The 22,534-nt window shown below is 32.8% G+C and overlaps 2 protein-coding genes across 3 annotated transcripts; one reads left to right on the forward strand and one right to left on the reverse strand.

Annotated features, from left to right (window-relative positions):
* Nucleotides 1-434: 434 nt before the first annotated feature.
* LOC115886335 (facilitated trehalose transporter Tret1-like) lies at nucleotides 435-20,117 on the reverse strand. The gene is made up of 5 exons (XM_030905430.1): nucleotides 19,821-20,117; nucleotides 7,324-7,544; nucleotides 4,399-4,606; nucleotides 2,898-3,040; nucleotides 435-1,962 (listed from the first exon to the last, which is right to left on the reverse strand). Exons 1-5 carry the CDS (start codon nucleotides 19,897-19,899, stop codon nucleotides 1,171-1,173), a joined length of 1,443 nt encoding a protein of 480 aa, XP_030761290.1. The 5' UTR covers nucleotides 19,900-20,117; the 3' UTR covers nucleotides 435-1,170.
* On the forward strand, nucleotides 8,563-13,037 carry LOC115886334 (zinc finger MYM-type protein 5-like). Of its 2 annotated transcripts, none has more exons than XM_030905428.1 (2): nucleotides 8,563-8,961; nucleotides 10,216-13,037. In XM_030905428.1, the coding sequence occupies exon 2, from the start codon at nucleotides 11,125-11,127 to the stop codon at nucleotides 12,790-12,792; it is 1,668 nt and encodes a 555-aa protein (XP_030761288.1). In that variant the 5' UTR covers nucleotides 8,563-8,961; nucleotides 10,216-11,124; the 3' UTR covers nucleotides 12,793-13,037. Both variants share the same exon structure in this region, with proteins under 2 accessions (XP_030761288.1, XP_030761289.1).
* Nucleotides 20,118-22,534: the final 2,417 nt, after the last annotated feature.

Below are 22,534 nucleotides of genomic sequence, written 5' to 3' on the forward strand. Positions count from 1 at the left end.
TAGCAGAATAAATTCGTGAAAGAAAATGTTCATACTCCTCTACAGGATGTTTTTTATAGAGTCACCAAAATCAGAATATTTAACACATGCTATAGGTATCTCAATTTTTAGCCGACCATACCAATAGGTATGGTAGCCTATTAAGATCGGCAAAAGAAAAGTTTCTTTAATTTCACTCAAAATGAGTTACTTGGGTCATAAATGACCTTAATACAAAATATTTTCATGCTGTCTGTCTGTCCGTCTGTCCGTCTGTAACACGATAACTCAAAAACCGCTAAACCGATTTTAACCAAATTTGGCAGAAAAATACTGTGGCACCCGAGAATCTGGCCATTAGTTTTTGATGGGGGTGGGGGGTTGGTAAGGGGGTAAGGGAGAGGGTTAAAAACTTTAAAAAATTGTAACTCCAAAATTACAGTAGCTAGCGAAACGCGGTTTTCAATTTAAGGTTAGGAATAATATTTGCAACAAAATTTGTAATAACATCAAAATCAGTCAAAGTCGCAGTTTTTGAGATAAAAAAATTGGAAAAATTTTCTTACTTTGAATCTAAAAGAACTGCGTACCAACTTTTTATTAACATATTTTAGTATGGGCGGCTATACGTGCCTCCCGGCGCCATTTTTTTTTAAATGCAATAATACCCTGTATATTATTTTACGTAAAAATAATATACAAAGTATTACATTTAAAAAAAGTGAGATATAGCATTTTAAATATTGCGATGAAGATAATGTAAATTATCCTTTGCAATTTTATTTTGTTGTCCTTCTTGTTTAAGAAAACATGGCTAAGTAATAATAAATGTATATTAACTGTAGTTTTCATATATAGTGTTTTTAACCAAAGTTTTAGTAAATAAGAAATATAATGGCAACACAGCATAGTGCTTTAAATAAAATAGCGTTCTATATGCAGTTTTATAGTGAATCCGATTATTATGTACAGAAAAATGGGGATGCAATTTAAAAACACTTTATTATAACTTTTTTGTGACACCCTGTATACAACAAAATATTTTTAGGATATGCCAAGGATATGCCCCCTTGTAAACTATGCAGCATCTGTAAAAAACTTGTTATTATTATTATTATATCTTTGACAACGACGAAGATATTGCAATTCCTTGCACTAATGGGCCACCTTGTATATGAAGTACAAATTTTATTATTTATTTAAAGGATACATCTCATGCTCAAATCTTTCACTTTCAACTGCTTTTCGACTTTTTCTTAGCTCATGTTGGATCATTTCTAAAGTTTTCCCTTTAGTTTCAGGAATAACAAAATAAATATATGCAATTCCACCAACAGTCGATCCAGCAAATATATAAAATGGCACTGACGCCCCTATGTAATCGGTAGTATACTGATACAACTTCGTGCTAGTTGTAAGAGTAATCGCATATACTATACTTGCAATCGCCAGACCTTTTGCTTTAATATTACTGGGATATACTTCAGCAATGTATATGTTAACCCCTATTCCCAAACCACCCAAATAAAAAATGTTATAAGCTATTACAAATACCAATGGCATAAATGAAACGGATGATAAATCTGCAGTAGTATAATCGCGTACAGATAAAAATACCGCCATGGAAATAAGGGCGCAAAAGCACAAGATCATGGAAACAAGAAATATAGTTCTTCTTCCAGTCTTGTCTATGTAGAACAGGGCTAAGATCATAGTAATAATTCCAGTTACAATTAATAAAGATGAACCAAAAACTGGACTTAAGTTTGTTGTTTGAACTATCAATAGTTGAATATAAGATGTTAGAGCCATATAGCCAGTAAAAAATTGGAACACTCTTAACAATGTGACCAATATTAAAATCTGTCGGTTTATTGGAACGCAGAATAAGTCTCTAAATGTGCCTCTTTCCGCCATTTGTTTTTGGACAAATATGGATAATTGATCGAACTCTGCTTCGACGTCAAATTTTCTTCTTAAGATCTGAAAAGAACACAGAAGTTTTATTTTACATTTTAACACTAGGTATTTTTCTTCTAAGTTAAATACAAAAAAACAAAAAAAAGGCTAACAAACAAAAAATAGATTATAAAAAAAACATTCTACAATCATCAAGATATCATACTGTGTGCGTTTCGAAAGTGGTTCACCCCTATAACTTTTTTATTGTTTCAGATAAAAAAACAAGATTTGATATGTTAGTTTATGACATAAATTAGAATTGATAGACGTATTCAATTGTTTTTAGTCACTTCCTATTTCACCGGAAATGATACTGATTGACTAACATTTGATTTTTAAATGGCACCCTCGGTATATTTCTGCTGTATTCGATAGAATGACACTATGAAAGAATGACATTAGAATGAATTGACATAGAGTGTCATGGCTGAATTTAAAACACTAATTTTTAGTAAAGGAGCCTTAAAAAATATATTTGATCGTCTAATGTTTTTCGTGTCTTGTCCTGGCCGGTTAAAAGATGCCCAAATCATATTTTTAATAATATCTCTTTTTTTAATGGAACAAGGGTGGCTCATTAGCATATTTGGAAAAAGTTTTTTTTTTTGAATAAAATTTGATACCACACACTTGGTATTTCGAGTCAAATTGTCGTTATGAAGAGCGTGTTACAATTTCAAATAAACCATATGCGAAAATGTCAAAAGTTGACATATGATATGTCATTCTATTCAGAGTGTCATTTGCTTTCGAATAAAGAGAAATATACCGAGGGTGCCATATAAAAATCAAAACTTGTAGTCATTTCCGGTGAAACAGGAAGTGACTGAATGCCACTTTTGGGACGCGCCCTGTATAGTAAAAAAAAGAACAAAATATCAATTACAATCGGAATTGTAGTAATTTTAAGTAATATCAAATAAAATTGTATAATATTATTTTACAGTTTAGCATACCTTTAGTGAATGTTTGGCCTTTTCATCCTTGTTCTTCATCAAGTAATAATACGGACTTTCAGGCATAAACATAAAGCAAATCCAAAATATAATGGTAAACACAGCCATTAATAAAGCAGTATCTTTTATCGACATATAAGACCCTAAAATATAATTGTGATTGTTTAAAAATTATACGGGTTCAAATAGACATCACTAAAGTTTATAAAATCGATAGTTTGAAAATTGTAATTTAATATAAGTACTCAAATTTGGCAGAACAATATTTTTTTTTCTTGCGCTCTAGTTGCAAAAACGTTACAGCAATTACAAGAAATGCTGAACACATATCCCTGGGCATACGAGGTTTTGGTCTTAAGTTGAACACCAATAAAACTAAAATCATGTGTACTCCCCCGGAAAATCATAACAATGCTGTAAAAATCGGAAAAGAACTACTAGAATATGTAGCGGAATTCAATTACCTTGGCTACCTGATTTCGGAAAAGGCCAATATCGACTCTGAAATTCAGCACAGAATTAGTAACGCCTCAAGAGCATTCTGGAAATTAAGACAGGGATTTCTACAATCATGACTTGAGCACAAAAGCGAAACTTGCAGTGTACCAAGCAATAATAATCCCCACCATGTTATATATGGAAGCGAAACCTGGGTGCCTTACCGCCGGTAAATGAACGCATTAAGCAAGTTGCAACAGAGACACCTTAGTCAACTGTTAAGAATTAAATGGTATCACCATGCCTCAAACGTATCGGCCCTTGAAAAAGGTAGCTGCGAGAGCGCTGAAATCATGATTACTAAACCCCGCTTAAGATGTGCTGGCCACGTATGCAAGAAAACCGCCTACCGAAACCTCTTCTTTACGGTGAGCTTGTAGACGGTAAGAGGAAACCGGGTGGACAACTCAAGAGATACAAGGATATTTTCCATAAAAACTTAAAGGGGATAACCATGCAAAATCAGTGGGAGGAATCAGCACACAACAGGAACGCAATGGAGAAGAATTGTAAACTCAGTTAACAACGACAACCAAAAAGTAAAGAGACCCCAAAGTAATGAGCTTTATGTATGTCCGAAGTGCGGAAGAGAGACAACATCACGTATCGGGCTTTTCAGTCACAGAAAAGCTCATGAAAGATAAGGCCTTGCGTAACCATCTTCTGATGCGAGTCAGATACTCGTCAGCGAGTAATGGCTCTGATGATGGTGATGATATTTTTTTTCTGTAAAATGAGTGCTAAAGAAAATGTTCTTGTGATGCAAAACTCACACTTCGTTTAGCGTTTAAAACTATTATTATGTTATAATTTTCCATTCGATTGTCTTTCTATCATCATAAAAAACATGCACGATCATAAAAGTTTTTATGATGAATTTTTCCATGGTTTTAACAGTTCCAACTATGTGTTTCTGTTTTTATAATTTTATAATGATGGGTCTTAATGCTTAAATTATCTGTAACTAAATATTCTTATACAGTAATAAAACAAATAATCTTACCAACTACGTTAGTTGTCAGCATTCCGATACAAATGAGAATAATCGCTGAACCTCCTAAGACCCCGCGTACTTTTGGTACTGCAATTTCAGCAATGTAAGTTCCTACAATAGCTATACTAGATCCTTCTCCGATACCACCCATAATTCTTGCTATATACAATAAATATTTAGAGTAGTCAGAAAAGTATACAAATATTGGCGACAAAATCTAAAACAGTACAGTCAAAGGTAGAGTTAGGTTGGTTTATTAAGAACATACAGGGTGGTACCTCTCATACGCCGCGGAAGCTCCAAGGAGAACGGTAGTTTATATCGAACTTAAATTTTGGCAGCATATGTAGGTTAACTGAAAGCATTTTATAAAAATATATAGAATTATACAGGATGTCCCCCAAAAAAGTTACACATCAAAGTTGTGTTTTTTCTAATGGAACACCCTATATATTAATTGATTTTCGGATTCTAGGAAAAAATAAAGGTGAGTAAAGAAACATATACCTAAAATCCAAGGATTTTGACATATTTCACATTTTGTGAAAATGAAGAGTAAATTTTAAATTTCGATAACAACCTGATATTTAATTACAGTAACCATTGTATGTTAAACCAAAGTGAAATTTGACTTGGAAAGATATACAAGGTAAGACAAAATTAATATGGAACATTAGTTACCTTTAAAAGCAAGTTTCTTCTTTATCTTATTAGTCTTTATTTCCTTTATTTTAAATGGAACACCCAGTATATTGTTCCGGTGTTCAATGGGGAATTTATATATCTTCAAAATATTATTAAGGTTATCTACCCCTCAAACAAAGATTTTCCTAGATATTTTAATTTTTGTGATTTTGCGTCAGTAGATCTTTATTTTTATTTTTATCTAGACAATTATTTGAGAAAATCTAGGGTGGCTGTGATATACCTTTTGTTAATTTAACAAAAATTAAAGATTGTAGAGTAAAATACTCAACAGTAATAAAAAGATACACGTTAAAAACATATTTTAATTATTATAGAATTAAAAATAGATTTAAACCTATAATTATATGTAACAAAAATTAGCTAGATGAAATCAAATGCTCAAAATGCTTCCTTTCTTGTTAACTGCATAAAATGATTGTCTTTTCAAAAGGATCTTTTCATTTTAAAAGGCATATGTGTTATAACACCTTGAAAAGCAGCTATAATAATTTGTCTCATGTTGTCGACAATAGTTGATCGAGTTTTGAAAACACGGTCTTTAACATATCCCCATAAAAAAACAGACTAGATAAAATCAGGAGCATTTAAGTATTCTATTAATTGGTGAATGCGCACTGCATTCACCAATCATATCAATTCTCTCTGATGTAGGATTAGTTTGCATTTTCGGCAAATTTCTGAGATTTTTTTTTGTTTTAACTGACACAAAATGATATATATATAGTTGTTAAAGTTAGACTAATTAGACAGCTATGTTGAAATAACGTCAGACATATCACAGCCACCCGTGATTTTATCAAATAATAAAGATTTACTCAGATCAAATCATGTAAATGAAAATATCTAAGAAAATCTTTGTTTGAAGGGTAGACAACCTTAATAGTATTTTGAAAAGACATTAATTCTTCATTGAATATCGGAATAATAACCTGGATGTTGTTCCATTTAAAATAAAAGAGTAAAATACTTTTGAAGGTGACCAATGTTCAATATTAATTTTGTCTCAGCCTGTATAACTTTTTGGATAAAGCTTTAATTTGATTTAAAGTACAACAGTTAATTTAACTACATATTATGTTATACTGGGTATATTTCAATTTGGGTAGCTTTTATTGTAATAAAATTGTTCTTTATTTCTAGAAAATCTTAAATATGTCAAAAATCTTACATTTTAGTCATATGGTACTTCTCTTATAAAACTCACCTTTATTTTTCTCCCAAAATCCAAAAATCAGTTAATTTATAGGGTGTTCCATTGCAAAAAACACAACTTTCATATGTAACTTTTTTGTACACCCTGTAGAACTCTCTATATTTTTAAAAGTGCTCTGAATTAACCTACATAATATACTCACAAAATTTAATTTCAATACAAACTCTCGTTCTCCTTAGAGCCTCCGCAGCGTATGAGAGGCGCCACCCTGTATACCAGGGATTTTCAAACAACTCGCCCATTCAATTGATGGTCTAGATTTAAATGCAAATCTTTTAGTATGAGCATATTTCAACGTTTAATTACATTTTAAGATATTCATCATTCCCTGGCATTTCCAGTTTAACCAAGAGGTGCCAAGAGTTCCTATTAATTTGCTTGTTTTATACAGAATTAGCAAAAAATTGTATGCACTTAAAATTCCACAAGTAAGTCTAAACACATTGTGTACAATGTTCTATATCTAATACTAAATGGTATTATTTATTAGTAGTAGTAGTTATTAGTAGTTATTATTTATTTTAAATAACTTTTTCTTTGTTCTTCGTATTTTTTTTTTGTTTCAGGCAAAGGGAAGACCGAAGATCTTCCCGAAACGTTAAGAATATTTTTGTCCGCTTCGCAAATTTGTTTATTAGTAAATCACTGCTGACAAATTGGTCTCCGTTGGATTAACATAGCAGTGTTTACAAAAAAAAACAACTATTTTATTTTGTAGATTTTCTTATAGTGGCGAAATACCCTTTCAACCTCACTTTCTTGAATAAAATTACAAATGTTTCAAAAACCTGTACACAAAAATTACACTAAACACTAAGTATGTTTAGAATTTAATTTGCATAAAATATTAGCATTTCTATTAAAAATAAGCATCCTAGTACCCACTTGTCAGAAAACGAAATGCCAGAAAGTGCAACTTTATTTTAATGCTAACTCGTGCTACACGTGGAAGTATTTTTAACTTGGATTTATATTTAAATTGATTACACTAGAACTAGATATTTAAAACTTACTTGCGGTATGCCGATACACATAATGCAGGTCTTTCTGCCAATCAAATCTGCCAAATATGCACCCACAAAGCCACCTACCACATCACCTGCAGACCCTATGGTTGCTACGACAGACGCCTCGTCTTGAGTAATTGGTATAGGATATTCATCAGAAAGAAGCTTTATCAGAGAAGGCGCAGTCCATCCTTGGTATGCACCAAAGATATAAAATGTCAGCGAAGCTAAAATATATTTTCTGTGAATTATGTCTACAGGGTGTTTTAAATTTGGCTCTCACGATTGGGATATCGAAAACGATAAGAAATACACAGTAGATTAAATTGGAACAAATTTGCCTGTTGTGACCCTCTTGATAATCTTTGTGATTTCCGGAAATATGACAGATAAAGTTTAATTTTGTTTTCTTCTTTTCTTTATTTATTTTGACAGGTAGAAAAAATCTACACATATAGGGTGTTTCAAAAAACACGTGCTATCTCTCGTGAGGAGATTCCTCATGTAAAAATAAGATTTATATACCTTAAATCAACATAGGTCCGATTCTGCTTTGTTTCGCGGCCACAGGAAGTTAGAGTCTTTATTTTTTAAACGGTTTTATTTAGCTCGGCCCGTACGGTATTTATTTATTTGTTTGTTTATTTGGGTCAAAATTAGAAATTGAAATTTAAGTACCTTCCTGTTGTCAGATTGATCTGAAATTTGGTACACCTTTAGTTCCGATGACAATACAATATAGTAATATCAATAACATTGTAAATCTAAAATGGCCGCCGGTACAAAATGGCGGATTTCATATTTTTCCACAACTCCCTCAATATGGGTATCAAATGAAAGGGCTACACTAGTAGAATACTGTGATTATGACAAAATTTTAAATCCAAGATGGATGTCGTTACAAAATGGCGTATTAGGTGAGGGCATGAGTAGTCGTGTCCAGAACAGTTGTGTCCAAGATTGTGTGACGTTAGAAGGACAGATAAAAAAAATAGGTGATTAGATGTATCTACGTAGTTAGCGGTAGCTCACCGAAGTTAAGGTAATAGGTTAAAACGTGCTGAGGACTGTATGGCATTAGGGTGGCTCAGGGCCGATCCTAGTAGGTGTGCAGCGCGTGCACCGCACGCGGGCGGCCAAAAAAAGGGGCGGCCGCAGACCGCATCTACCTTTATACTTTTATTAATCAAGCAAAATTTTTCAATTATTTTATTTCTCAAGCTTACCTATTTTGAAAGGGTTTACAAATTTAGTGAATATGCACTTAGGATATTATTATGTTATTTAAATAAACTAAAAATAGGTTAAGTAGTTGTTATTCATTTTTTTGATACAGAAAACATTTTTATTTTACAAAATATATGTTAAAAAATCCCTGAAATGTAACGCTACTGGAAAAAAATCTGACCTGAGGGAATTTCGAAATGTCCTTGAAGAGGAAGAAAACTCTGCTCGCCCCGCTATATTTCCCCTACATGCTTGCGTAGAATTTGATTGTAAATCGTAGTAAACTGATTCGCTCTGGCGATGGCGTGCCGATTGTAACCGAATATAACCGAACGTAATGAATCTCTCCGTGATCTGTCCCGATACTCAAATCGAAGATCTCCATGGCAGAATATCAAAACTATATAGTGTATTATGGTAAGTATAAAACTTTATTTTATTAATTTGATGTAATTTACACTAACTCTCCTGTCCCCTGTTCCTGTTTTACATTTTAGAGAAAAATGTTTTGTATAAAAGCTGATGAAAAGTGATTTAATTTACTTTCTTACAAAATTCTGTAACCGACTGGTTTTTTTTTGAGGAGAGTAATTATAAATTGGTATTCGATTTTACCTAGACGTTAAAGAGCGCTACGAATACAAATCATTATTTATACCTAATTATAATTTTCTCTAATTTTTTTAACAAGAATGGGGATAAACCATATTCTTACAGTTTTTCTAACCAAAAAAAGTAATGATATTTATATACTTCTTTAACATCGCTAGGAGTAACCCTTTCCGAGAAATCTCAATATTTCTGAAAAAGTTTTGGTTTTATTGCATCTCTGAGTCATGATGGTATACTTACGTATTTCTTGTCTTTTTAACACATTTTTATATTCTTCACTTGTAAGTTTGTAAGTATAGGGTGGCCATTTGAAAACGAAACAGAGCTAATTTTGGGCACCCCAATGCATTTTCGAAAAAACTCTCGGACAAGTCGATTTTTGATAAAGAATCGACGTGTCCGAGGGTTTTTTCGTAAATGCCTTGGGGTGCCCAAAATTAACGCTGCTTCGTTTTCAAATGGCCGCATAAGTAAATGTAAGTAATAAATCTTGTAACTTGAATTAGAACCACTTCCGCTTATCAAAGGAAATTGAAATTTGGCATGTTGGTTCAGTTCCGATGACAATGCAATGTGAAATATAAAGATAATTTGCTAAAAAATAATCCCTTAAGAGGGTGAAAGGGGTAGTTTTCTGTATATATCGAGAACAGTGATATCTAGAGATATGTGGTTTTCACTTTTGGATAGATTACGATAAATTAAGATGACTTGCGAAAAAAAGTTGTTATTTCATCCCCTAAAGGGTGAAAGGGGAAAAAATTAAAAAAAATAAAAAATAAATAAAAAGTTGTTTATTCCAAAACTAAAAACATGAAAAATAGATTATAGTGTAAAAAACTAAAAAAACACGCTTTTACTGTACTAAAATGTATAAAATAATACAATTTACCTAAAATGTTTAATAAAAAAATGAGGCGCTTTAAAGTGCGTTTCCTTGAAAGGCATACACCTACTTACGCTTTTTTATTAAACATTTTAGGTAAATTATATTATTTTATACTAAACGGTAAAAGCGTTTTTTTTTTGTTTTTTTAAACTACTTATAATTTTTTCTAGATGTCTTCCAGAAAGACTAAAAGACAGTCGGGTGCCTTCTATAGAAAAGAGAAGAATAAAAGAATAGAAGAAATCTCTAAACAAGCGGGAGCATTGAGAAAATATTTCAGAGAACCGGAAAAAACTGAACCTGAACCTGAACAAAAAGATTTGATTCAAAATGCGGTGTTTGATTATTCACAACCATCCACCAGTACTTATGACGATAAAAACACCAAATCCAAGGACCTCACACCTGATGAAGGCGATGAAATGGCAAGTTCATCATCAACATCATCAAACAGTTTCATTCCCAGTGAGCCCGAATGTGAAGATGAGACTGAAAAGGAAGAGGATTCTGCTCAAATAGCCCTAGATGATCCAGGTACTTGGCCTAACATTTTAACGAAAACATATATTGATTTATTGGTAGAACATGGTCCCAAACAAGTAACAAATTTTAAATTTCCGGTGGATGAGGATGGCAGAAAATTTAGCAGTTCATATTATATCAAAACTTTAGTGAACGGGGAGAAAATAAATCGCGCGTGGCTCTCCTATTCCATAAAACTTAATCGTATTTTTTGTTTTGCATGTAAATTGTTTAGCAAAGTTAGTTCAACACAACTTGTAAATACTGGCTTTTCTGATTGGCGTCATTGTTCGGACTACCTCAATAAGCACGAAAATACTCTAAAACACGTAAATTCTATTAGATCGTGATGCGAGTTAAAGATAAGGCTGGAAAAAAAAATTACTATTGACGCGGAACAACAAAATGTTTACAACAGGGAGAAAAAGCGATGGCGCGCCATCATTGAAAGACTGATTGCTGTAGTACAATTTTTAGCGAGTCAAAACTTGGCATTCAGAGGAACTAGTACGAAGTTGTATCATAAAGATAATGGTAATTTTTTAAAGGCAGTAGAGATGTTGGCCAAATTTGATCCAGTTATTTCAGAACACCTTAATAATATCAGTAAATGTAAAGATAACAAAACCCGTATTCCACACTACTTAGGGCAGCATTTTCAAAATGAGATAATCAATATTTTAGCAGACTCTATCCGTAATGAGATAACACGAATTGTCAAGAACGCCAAATATTATGCTATTATTCTCGACTCTACACCAGACATTAGTCACACAGAACAAATAACGTTTGTAATTAGGTGTGTGAATACTACTGATGGTAAGGTAGATATTTTAGAATTTTTTCTAGGATTTTTTCCAATAACTAATACCACCGGAGAAGGCCTGTGCAATTTTCTATTAGAAAAGCTATTACCTAGTCTGCAACTTGAAGTTAAAGATATAAGGGGTCAGGGCTACGACAATGGATCGAACATGAAAGGGAAAAATATAGGGCTTCAGAAACGGATTCTGGATATAAATCCTAGAGCATTATACGTGCCGTGTGCGGCTCATACATTAAATCTCGTCGTTAATGACGCTGCCAGCTCTAGTGGTGAAATTTCTGGCTTTTTTGATATAGTACAAGAGGTTTATAATTACTTTTCTGCGTCCCCATATCGATGGGATATACTAAAAAAGCACGTAAAAAGTCTAACTTTAAAACCGTTAAGTGAAACAAGGTGGGAAAGCCGTATCAATGCTATTAGACCTCTAAAACAAGACCTAAAGAACATTATTACTGCATTAAATGTCTTAATTGAAGATCCTACCAGAGACACGAAAACAAAAATGGGTGCTAAATCAATTATTAAAAGTCTACAAACATTTAAATTTTTGTGTTCAGTTTTAATTTGGCATGATTTATTATCAAGAATTGATGTCTTAAGTAAAATGCTTCAAAATCCTAAATTGAATATCGCGGAATGCATTCAAGGCTTAGACAATCTTAAAAAATATTTGGAATTTCAAAGATCTGACGATAATTTTAAAATATTTGTCGAATCAGCAACAACTCTTGTTAGAGATTTAGGTACTGATCCTGAATTTCCCATCTCAAAGCTTAGGAAAAAGGCCCGTTTATTTGATTACGAGGGTAGTGATGAACCAATTTCAAATCCCGTCCAACAGTTCAAAACTGCTTTCTATTTTACAATTCTTGATCACGCGATCTCCTCGGTAAATGAAAGATTTACCTTGTTATCTGAGTGCTATTCAATATTCTGCTTTCTGTATGAGTTTCATAAAATTTCTAATGAAAACCTTATGAAAGCCTGCATGGACTTAGATATTAAGTTACAGGTACGGGAGGAAGAAAATATCGTGAAAGATATAGACGGTATACAACTCTTTAATGAACTAACTTCATTCAAAGATATTTTTCCAGGTGAAAAACAGCCAACTGAAATATTAGAGATAATAGTCAAAAATGATCTCATTCCCTGTTTTCCGAATTTTGCTCTGGCATTAAGAATATTTTTAACCTTACCTGTTTCTGTGGCTTCAGGCGAAAGAAGTTTTAGTAAATTAAAAATTATTAAAAATTACTTAAGAAATAATATGACACAAGAAAGGCTTACAGATTTGGCCATCATTTCTATCGAATCCGCATTCTCTGAAAAAATTGATTTGACCGAAATTATTGACAAATTTGCTTCTCAGAAAGCCAGAAAAGTTAGTTTATAGTTAATTATTAGGTAACCTTTGTAGAAGGACTGATTACATACCTTTCACGAGATTTATGATGTTTAAGTACTTTTTGTTATAAGATTGTATTTTCTGAGTGAATATACTGTTGTTTTGTATTTGTAATTATAAAATGTCTATTTATACTTATAAGGATTTATTTTTGTTTTTTAGTATCTTGGTAAAGTATTTTTTCACTATTATAACCTGGCTGGCCATAAAATAAAATTTTGCGTTTCAAATTTTATTTGCATTTTTATTAATTTTTTACTTTTCTAAAGGGGGGGGCGGCACATTAGGTCTTTGCACGCGGGCGGCCGACACCCTAGGATCGGCCCTGGGGTGGCCGACATTACATTTTTAGCCACCCGGTGGCTAAAAATGTAATGTCGCAAGCGTTTTCCCCTCAAGATTGGGCGCCTCTTGTTGTATATTATAGCCTTGCCCCTCTACTGGACCTCTGGGGGGGTCGACCGTTAAAATGTCCATTACTCGTGGGAACAACATGGAAACAATAAATAAAAAACAAACAAAAAATAAAAACGAAACTGCTACACAACGAAAAGAAGGCTCAAAAAAGGCAGAAAGAAAAGTATAGAACAGAAACGTGCAAAGAAAGTGAAAATGAAACCTATAGTCGACTACAGAAACGAAGAGAATGGTTAGCAACAGAAACACCTGAGCAACATGATGCCAGGTTAATAGCACAACGTGAGAGACAAAGACAGCTGGTAGAGTCAGAAACACCTGAGCGTCATGAGTCCAGGCTAGCATCACAACGTGACAGACAGAGAGTTGTTAGCGGCAGAAACACCTGAAGCGTCATGAGTCTAGGCTGGCATCACAACGAGAGAGACAAAGAGAGTTGTTAGCGTCAGAAACACCTGAGCGTCATGAGTCTAGGCTAGCATCAGAACGCGACAGACAGAAAGAGTTGTTAGCGTCAGAAACACCTGAGCGTTAGCTTGTAATAAATTATCAGGTAAAAAACCATGTAATAATGATGCACTAAATGAATTAAATTGAATGAGGAATATTCGGTAGGCATTTCCGTTAAATACTAAAAACTAGAAAATAAACAATCGGTAAAAAACTTTTTAGTTAAACGGTTTTATCTTATGTGCACTGAAAACTAGAAAATAATAATAACAATTAGGTATTTTGAACTTCTAGTTCAGAAATATTTTAGTACTAGGCAGAATAGCTTTTAGGCATATTAGACTAAAATAAAAACGTGGGGCCCATTAACTATTGCTGTAATACTTTCTTCTATACTAAGTGTGGATTGCATCGACTTACTATAATCGTAACTGGAGATTTTGACAATCAATAACCAGCCGTGGCGGCTTCACCAGCGAACGCCGAGCTCATGATCTACCAAAGTATAAATATATGCTTTGCCATAGGTAGGATTTCAGAGGAGCCCCACGTTTTTATTTTAGTCTAATATGCCTAAAAGCTATTCTGCCTAGTACTAAAATATTTCTGAACTAGAAGTTCAAAATACCTAATTGTTATTATTATTTTCTAGTTTTCAGTGCACATAAGATAAAACCGTTTAACTTAAAAGTTTTTTTACCGATTTTTTATTTTATTTATTATAATTTTCTACCAACTGCTTTTTTAACAATTCTAATGAAATCTTTAGGATAAAAGTTACTATAAGTGTTACATATTTTAATGCTAAAAATATGTCAACAGATTCACCAGGGACGTGCATATGGGTTATTACTGTAATATTTTTCTAAAAAAAAACTGTGCGCAATTAACATTTTTTTCTCGCTTTTTTATATTTGAGATCAATTAACATTGGGCTCAGTAATAGACAACTTTGCTCCAATGTAAGCCAACCCGTATCTCTTAGAGCGCTTTTAGATGGCGCGGAGCGTCCGCGACGGACCGTCCGCGTGTTTTTATATTAAGCCCATGGTTACATTGGATGCGTGTCCGTGCGTTTTTTTGGCCGTACGTGCTCGGACGTGCACGCAGCAAAAAACAAATAAATAGTATCTACGCAGGCGGTTACATTGCATCGGAGTTTGCGCGTCCGTGCACGTACGTCAATTCCCGTTGGTCGGATGAAATCAAACTGGTTTGTTTTTTTAATACGTGCACGTCCGAGCGTTAGAATTTTTATAGCTCTGGGCCCAATACATTCCCGAAAATTATGAATATTTTTGAATACCAGGTTTATATTAATTTAGGATATATTAATGTTGATGGAAACATTCTAAAATATTCAAAAAATTTGACCGGTTGCTGTTTTAATTCACCAAATATTTTACATATTCATTTTCTTCTCCTTTTCTTGCATATTATTTTATATGCAATTATATATACATATATATATATATATATATATATATATATATATATATATATATATATATATATATATATATATATATATATATATATATATATATATATATATATATATATATATATATATATATATATATATATACGTATACAATAAGTTAAGTAGTTGTTTTAACATTAAATCTTCAGACAGTATCAAAGTAGTGGCGGTATATATATATATATATATACGTAAGTTAAGAAGTAGTTGTTTTAACATTAAATCTTCAGACAGTATCAAAGTAGTGGCGGTATCCGTTTTGACAAACTCGACACACAGGACACCCTGAACGCGCATCTAATGTAACTACTAAAATAAAATAGTCGTGCGAGTAAATTCCGTCAGAGCTCGCACGTTTAAAAAAACGCACGGACCCGCGTCCAATGTAACCGCGGGCTAATGTGTTTATGTATATGGCCGTCATCCGGACAGAGCATACGCGACCCATGAGAAACTGTTCATATAAACTCATGTTACTTGCTCGAAGTCGCGGACGGTCCATCGCGGACGCTCCGCTTCATCTGAAAGCGCTGTTGCCATTTGCTAGATTCCAATTACAGGGCGTTCAAAATACCACGGCCAAATTTGAGAAGTCAATTCCTTATCAAAAAATGTGAAATAAAAATCATGTAAACATAGGTTCGCAGATGCATAACTAGTTCCTAGTTTTAAACTAAACATACAAGATGTTAAATTTTTTTCTTAAATACCGTTTTTTTAATTAGCTCGCATGTAGGTGCCAGTAAACATCAATGTTATAATTTATAATTTGTTAACAAGATTTTTAAAATATTTTATTCATTGTTACAAATTGAAAGTTATTTTTTTTTAATTTTGAAGTGAAACCAATGTGACCGTGACACATGAGCGGAACGAAAAACTCGGTAACGAAAAGCGGTAACGAAGAAATACGTATTCGACGAGTGTATTTGTAAGCAGTCCAAGTGTTTATCAAAAATATTTATATTTTAATACAAATTTTGTGAAAGTGAATCAAATTATTACGTGAAAAAAACAATTTGTTACACGTAAAAAACTTTTTTAAGCGTAAAATATATTTGCTTCGCGTAAAAAACTATCAAGGTGTAAAAAATATTTTTTATGTGTAACAAACTATTTGTTACACTTAAGAAAAACTATTTTTACGTGTAAAAAACTATTTGTTACGCGTAAAAACTATTTTTTACGCGTATTTCTTTTTTATTTATTACTTTTTCAACATTTCAAACTACACTTTTTGAAACATGTCCTCCAAATTCTTCAATTTAGTAATAGCTGTTGCAAACTGTTATAGTCTGTGAAACGAATAACTTTGAATTTGACAGTTCCCGCGGTCTTTTCTAGTGTTAATTTTATTAGGTTAGCAGCTTGCGGCCATGCTGAAGCAATGCTGTCTCTAATAGAACAGCCACGGAGCGAGATTTATGACGTTACACTAGTTAGATATTACGGATTAATAAATATGTTGTAGAATACATGGAAAACATAATTATTCCTCGTATTTTTGTTTGTATTTTAAAAATGATATAGTTTACATGAAATATACATAATTTACAGTTAATAAATACAATATATATACCTATTTATAGTAATAAATACTTTGGCAAATAAACTATAAATCATATAAATACAACAAATACACACAAAAATCACAACCTACCAAAATAATAATAATATTATTAAATAATTAATAATAAATACATCACTAGTAGGTATTGAATGTGTTTTGTTAAATTAGATCGATTTTCAAACCTCAAAATTTAAAATATATTTTACATTTTACCCATTATCTTATGTCCCTATTTATTATTTGTATATTGTAAAACATTTGCTGCATTTGTATGGTTCATAGTTTATTTGCCAAAGTATTTATTAATATAATGGTATATATATGGTATTTATTAACTGTATATTATGTATATTTCATGTAAACTATATCATTTTTAAAATACAAACCAACAATAAGAGGAATAATTATGTTTTCCATGTAGTCTACAACATATTTATTAATCCGCAGTATCTAACCAAGAACAGTTAACCTAATAGGACTGCTCATTCAGCCAAAAGTGTCCGCCAGGTGCATGCGAAAACTACTCGCTTTGTGACGTCATTGTAGCCCTTGTCATGGTTATTAGTCCTTATCCGGCAACCAATAATACACACACGTGCATTATTGGTTACCGAATGCAAAACGTTCATTATTTAGTTTATTTATTTAAACACCTTATATGTATGCAGTATAGAAAATTAACTGTATAAATCGTATTAAATACTCGGATAATGCATTTTTAAGAACAGCAGTTCCCAGTGTATCACCTTTTGCAAGCATTCTTTTTAGAGTACTTCCATATTTTGCTTTAAAATAATTAATAAACAAAATCGTGGGCACTTAGTATGCACTTTGTCACAATCCACAACACAAAATGAACGTATTTATACACTCTATAGCTCTAAAAACTTTAAAGACACCTTTTTCACATTTAAAATTGACAAAATAATTAACTCAAAATTTCTCAGCTGTTATTTTTATAAGTTTACCATAGGCAACTAATAATACACACTATCATGACAAGGCCTTGAAGGCTTTGACAAGGGCTACAATGACGTCACAACTGTCAGCTGAAGCGCGGGAAGAGGCGAACGTACGTCTTATGAGGATGAGCAATCCTATTAGTTTACCGTTCTTGGTATCTAACTAGCGCGACGTCATAAATCTAGCTCCGAGGCTGTTCTATTAGAGACGAAATTGGTCTGATATTTTGAAATGTCAAAAGCTGATATGACATTTTACTTTTGACAATTATGAGATTTCGTGTTGATTTTTGGAAGAAGAGGAAGAACTGTCACTTGTTCTATTATCTTCCTTTTCTATTTCACGAAAGTAAAAAGAGTTACCTATCTGATTCGTTCAGGTACTCAATTTAAAGAATATCAGTAACTTTTTTGGTAGAGGGATTTTATATTTACCATGTTGGTAAAAAATAACGGTCAAAATTCAAAGTTATTCATTTTATAGACTATAGTAAGAAGTTTCGCTTCAAATATACGCATACAGGGTGTTATTGAAATAGTGTAAAAAAATCAGGGGGTGATAGTACTCCTAAAAATAGTAAAAAAAGTTCCTATAAGTATAGGGCGGAAAATGCATATTAAGGGAGTTAGGGGCACTAAAAGGATGAATTTAAAAAAAGGTTGTTTTGAAATTGTAGGCTTAAAAAACGAGATAAAATTTCGAAAAAAAAATGCTTTGCCATAAATTTTGACCCTAAATCAAATGGTGATACTAAAAAATTATTTGGAAAAGCGGCAAGAGTAGTTTTTGCAGGGGTAGGGGGTTGTTTCGTGAATAACTTCTTAGAAGTTATTTTTTTTTTGCAACGCGGGTTCATTTCTTGAAAACTACATACTTTTTCCTACAAAAAAGGTACTCTTGTTGCATATCGCCCAGAGCGATGGTTTTCGAGAAAATTGAAGGCAAAGAGTTTGCTCTGATGGGTTGGTATCAACATAAACTTATGAAAATTATGGCGGTTCAAAAGTAACCAAGTAATTATCAAATAATTAATTGAACAATCAAAATTTTATGATTTTTAAAATATCTCATTGCTTTAAAAACGAAATAATCCACTAGATTTCTACTTCTGGGGCCACTTTGAAAGCTTTGGTTTACTCAGTGCAACGCATTATTGACTGTTCCAATCAAATTCGGACAAACACCAAGAATATTCCACAGGGTACACAGATCTTGGAAAAGAAGAGCAGATGTCTGCATCGAAATGAATGGTGGTCACTTTAAACATTTACTATGAATGAATTAATGAATGCATTATTTTAATAAGGAATTTTGGTAATTGGTTTATTTCGTTTTTAAAGCAATAAGATGTTCTAAAAATTATGAAACTTTGATTTTCCAAATAATTATTTAATAACTACTTGATTACTTTTGAACCGCCATAACTTTCATAAGTTTTTGTTGAGCTAACAACCCATCAGAGCAAACTTTTTGCCTTAATTTTCTCGAAAACCATCACTCTGGGCGATGTGCAACAAGAGTACCTTTTTGTAGGAAAAAGTATGTAGTTTTCAAAAAATGAACCCACGTTGCATAAAAAATAACCTCAAAAAAGTTATTCACGAAACAACCCCCTACACTTGCAAAAACTACCCTTTCCGCTTTTCCAAATAATTTTTCAGTATCATTATTTGATTTAGGGTCAAAATTTATGGCAGAGCTTAAAGCTTAATAATCTTTAAGACTACAATTTTAAAAATGTATTTTAAGGGAATTCAAAGATCTACGGGAGGGATCTATTTTCTCGAAAACAAGTGGCATATATTTGTTCCAATTTTTTTGCGATAAGTTGTGCCTAAGAAGGTACTAAACTTAATTATTTTCATATAATTAAGCCCAAATTACATCATTATTACTAGAAGTAACACTGACAAGCGTCAAGAAAGTCGACTACAGGGTATTTACGATAATTACAGAATAATTAATTTGTATTTTGAAAACTACGAGAACCCATCTTTATAGTAGGTATAACAACTATTTACTATTTTCCATATTTTTTGACGAGGACTCGTCAAAATATTTTTACTCGACGTACATTTTTCGAACACCATGTATGTAATTTAAAGTCGAACCAAATATAAATTAAAAACTTACCTGAAATAGCAGCTAGATACTGAGTTTTGTGACTTTCATCATGTTTTAATAACATTTTTTGAACACATAATGTTGTCATGTTTGTTAAATTTTCATAAATTTAAAAGTGTAATAAGTTAGTCGAACTAAACGGGTCTAGTTTATAATTTTAACTCAATGATTTGTTAAAATTATGCTAATAAACTTTTAATACTAGTTCATTAATAAATCAATTTATTTTTCCATTTTTCTAAGATCGTTAAATGTGCTATAGCTCGGCACGATATACCGAACGAAACTACTATTTTAAGATCTGTCAATTTACATATAAAAAAGTCAAGGCAACACTTTCAGCGCGGCAACCTTATTTAAATGCCTTTGTTTAAAAAATAAACGTAAAATTCCCTGTTAACATCTATCTAGGAGTATGGTGAATAAATTGTAAGTGTCAGCGGTTCTACAAAAATGTCTATTAAGTTATTTTTATTACCTTAATGAGAATGCAGTTGATAGAGCTGAAATGTAATAAATAAAAAATGTACTAAGGAATTTTTCATGAATTTATTACACCATTAGGATATGACACGAATTGCTTCCACGTTTAAATTTGGCATTGAAGAGAGCAGATGTTCGAGAGACAGATTATCGTTTAATAGATTTTTTTAACCAAAAAAATCCTTGAACCTAAGTCTGATACTCTTAATTTATACGATAATTAATATTATTATGACGTAGTAACAAAACAAAAACAACGTTCTACACGCATAGTACAATCAGCCGATCCAAATTTCATTGAAAAATTTGACATGGTCTGGTATATTTATAGCAGGAGAATATTTTTGAAACCTACACAACACGTGTAGCGCATTTTAACTATAAATTGTAGGTGAAATAATAAAAATAGATAAATTAAAAATACAAAATAACAATAAATAAATATTAAGTTTTTTATGAACAAAATATCGATCAATCGTGATAGTAAGAAAATATGGAGAACATATAATATATTAAATATTGTTTTTGAAAAAGTTGTAGGAGGTACTGAATAGGGTTCAGAACCGGGACTCGAAATTATTTATTCCCGGTTCTTTCTGTACTTTTGGGACTCGGTAATAATAATTAAAACCATATTTTTTGTTATGTGCAAAAGACTTTTGATACTTTCGAGCGTTCGAAATCAAACTCTTCTAAATAAGCAGTATTTTTTGTGTTATGTTTTTATAGGCATTTGCATCTTTAATTGAAAATGTTAAGTTTTCTTTTTAAATTTAATTAAGTTGGTTTCGAGGTTGGTTGATGTTGTTTGATATAATTTTTAAGCCATCTATGTGTTTTCTATTTTTTTTTGCTTGTTTTTATTATTTGTGTTCATGTTTACTTTCTCATGACTTAATAATTTGATATTATTTTCATTTGAAAATCAATTTTTTATCGGTTTTACTTTTGAGAACTATCCCTTGCTTGCTAATTGACGAACTCCACAATCATTGAACGAAAATATTTTAGTACGGTTCCGGAAACTCTAATTAATAGGTACTACCAATTAGGGTTCAAATCTTTTGGGCCATCACAGAACCGTGCCTTGGTAACAATAGGTAATTATAAATTATTTTTTGTTACGTTAGACTTTTCTGAATAAGTAATGAAGCTATTTCTTATTGTTTTTGCATCTTTTCTCTTTTGAAGCTCCTATAATATTTATTATGTTATGTTTTAAAAGTTATTTGCATTTTTAATTCAATATTTTAGGGCTTATGTCTCAAATTCAGTTAAGTCGGTTTATGTTGTTTGATGTGAAATTTAAGTTACCTATACTTTTTTCTTTGTAGAATGTAGAATGGGTAAGAGGGGGGGGGGGTTAGGTTCCTTGGGTCATCACACAGTCTATAACCCATCATACCCCTCTTGTAGAGGGGACAGGGTATTTCCCATCCTCCTCTGACAACAGTTCTTCCTCCGAGGGTACACACCCTTCCACGGTTGGAGTTTGGCGCTCCGTGCCGCCCTTCACAGTCGAGGAACTTGCCTCCGGCTGAGAAACTCTTGAGGTGGAGCCTGGAGGATCTGTCTCCATTTTCTCCACCTCTTTAAATTGGTCTCTCCTTAGACCTGATACCGGTGTTGTCCCGTATCTATAATAGAAGATATGTCCCTCTTTCTCTATTGCCTCCTTGGATTTGAGGTCAATTCCTATTGTGAGGACCTGACCATGATCCTCCTCCCTCGAGTTGATGACTCGCCAACTCGATGTCCGTAAATTGAAGTTGTGAACCTGGATAAGGCTCAGCAGGTAGGTGGTGAGTCTTTCCCCTTGCTCCTCGGCAGAAAGACCGTGATGGCCGCCCCTTTAGGGAGGTTTTCTCCCTTCACTGTAACCAGCTCCGGCCCCTGCCAATTTTTAAGCTTAGGTGCGATTTCCACCGACCGATTCGCCGATTCTTGAGATACACAATCTATGAGGATCATGCCCACCCGAAAGTATCCCCGCAAAACGCAGCTGACCCACATTTTGTATATCGTTGTGTTGTGATCCGATCACCACTACTTCGTCCAGTATAGCCTCTTCTAGAGACGTTTGCTGGTCGGTGGTCAGAGCAACCTCTGGGAAATCCTTTGGCAGCTCGGCCGTTTTCACTTGTCCAGCAATAGCGGCAAAGCTGGTGATACGTCTCTGTTTGCCTCCCGGTGTTGGACGGCTTTCCATCCTGGCTTTTTTCTTTCCCTGCCGGAGAAGA

Source organism: Sitophilus oryzae, unplaced genomic scaffold (genome assembly GCF_002938485.1).
Source record: "Sitophilus oryzae breed Bouriz unplaced genomic scaffold, Soryzae_2.0 scaffold_484_pilon_pilon, whole genome shotgun sequence".
Taxonomy (NCBI): Eukaryota; Metazoa; Arthropoda; class Insecta; order Coleoptera; family Curculionidae; genus Sitophilus; species Sitophilus oryzae.

Bases quoted from the DNA above. Each gene is read 5' to 3' on its own strand.
- LOC115886334 (XM_030905428.1), top strand. From the start codon at position 11,125: ATGTTGGCCAAATTTGATCCAGTTATTTCAGAACACCTTAATAATATC.
- LOC115886335 (XM_030905430.1), bottom strand. From the start codon at position 19,899: ATGACAACATTATGTGTTCAAAAAATGTTATTAAAACATGATGAAAGT. The intron at 4,607-7,323 runs GTAAGTTTTAAA...GTACTGTTTTAG, and splicing joins TGTGTATCGGCATACCGCAA to ATTTTGTCGCCAATATTTGT. The intron at 1,963-2,897 runs GTATGCTAAACT...TGTTCTTTTCAG, and splicing joins AGGCCAAACATTCACTAAAG to ATCTTAAGAAGAAAATTTGA.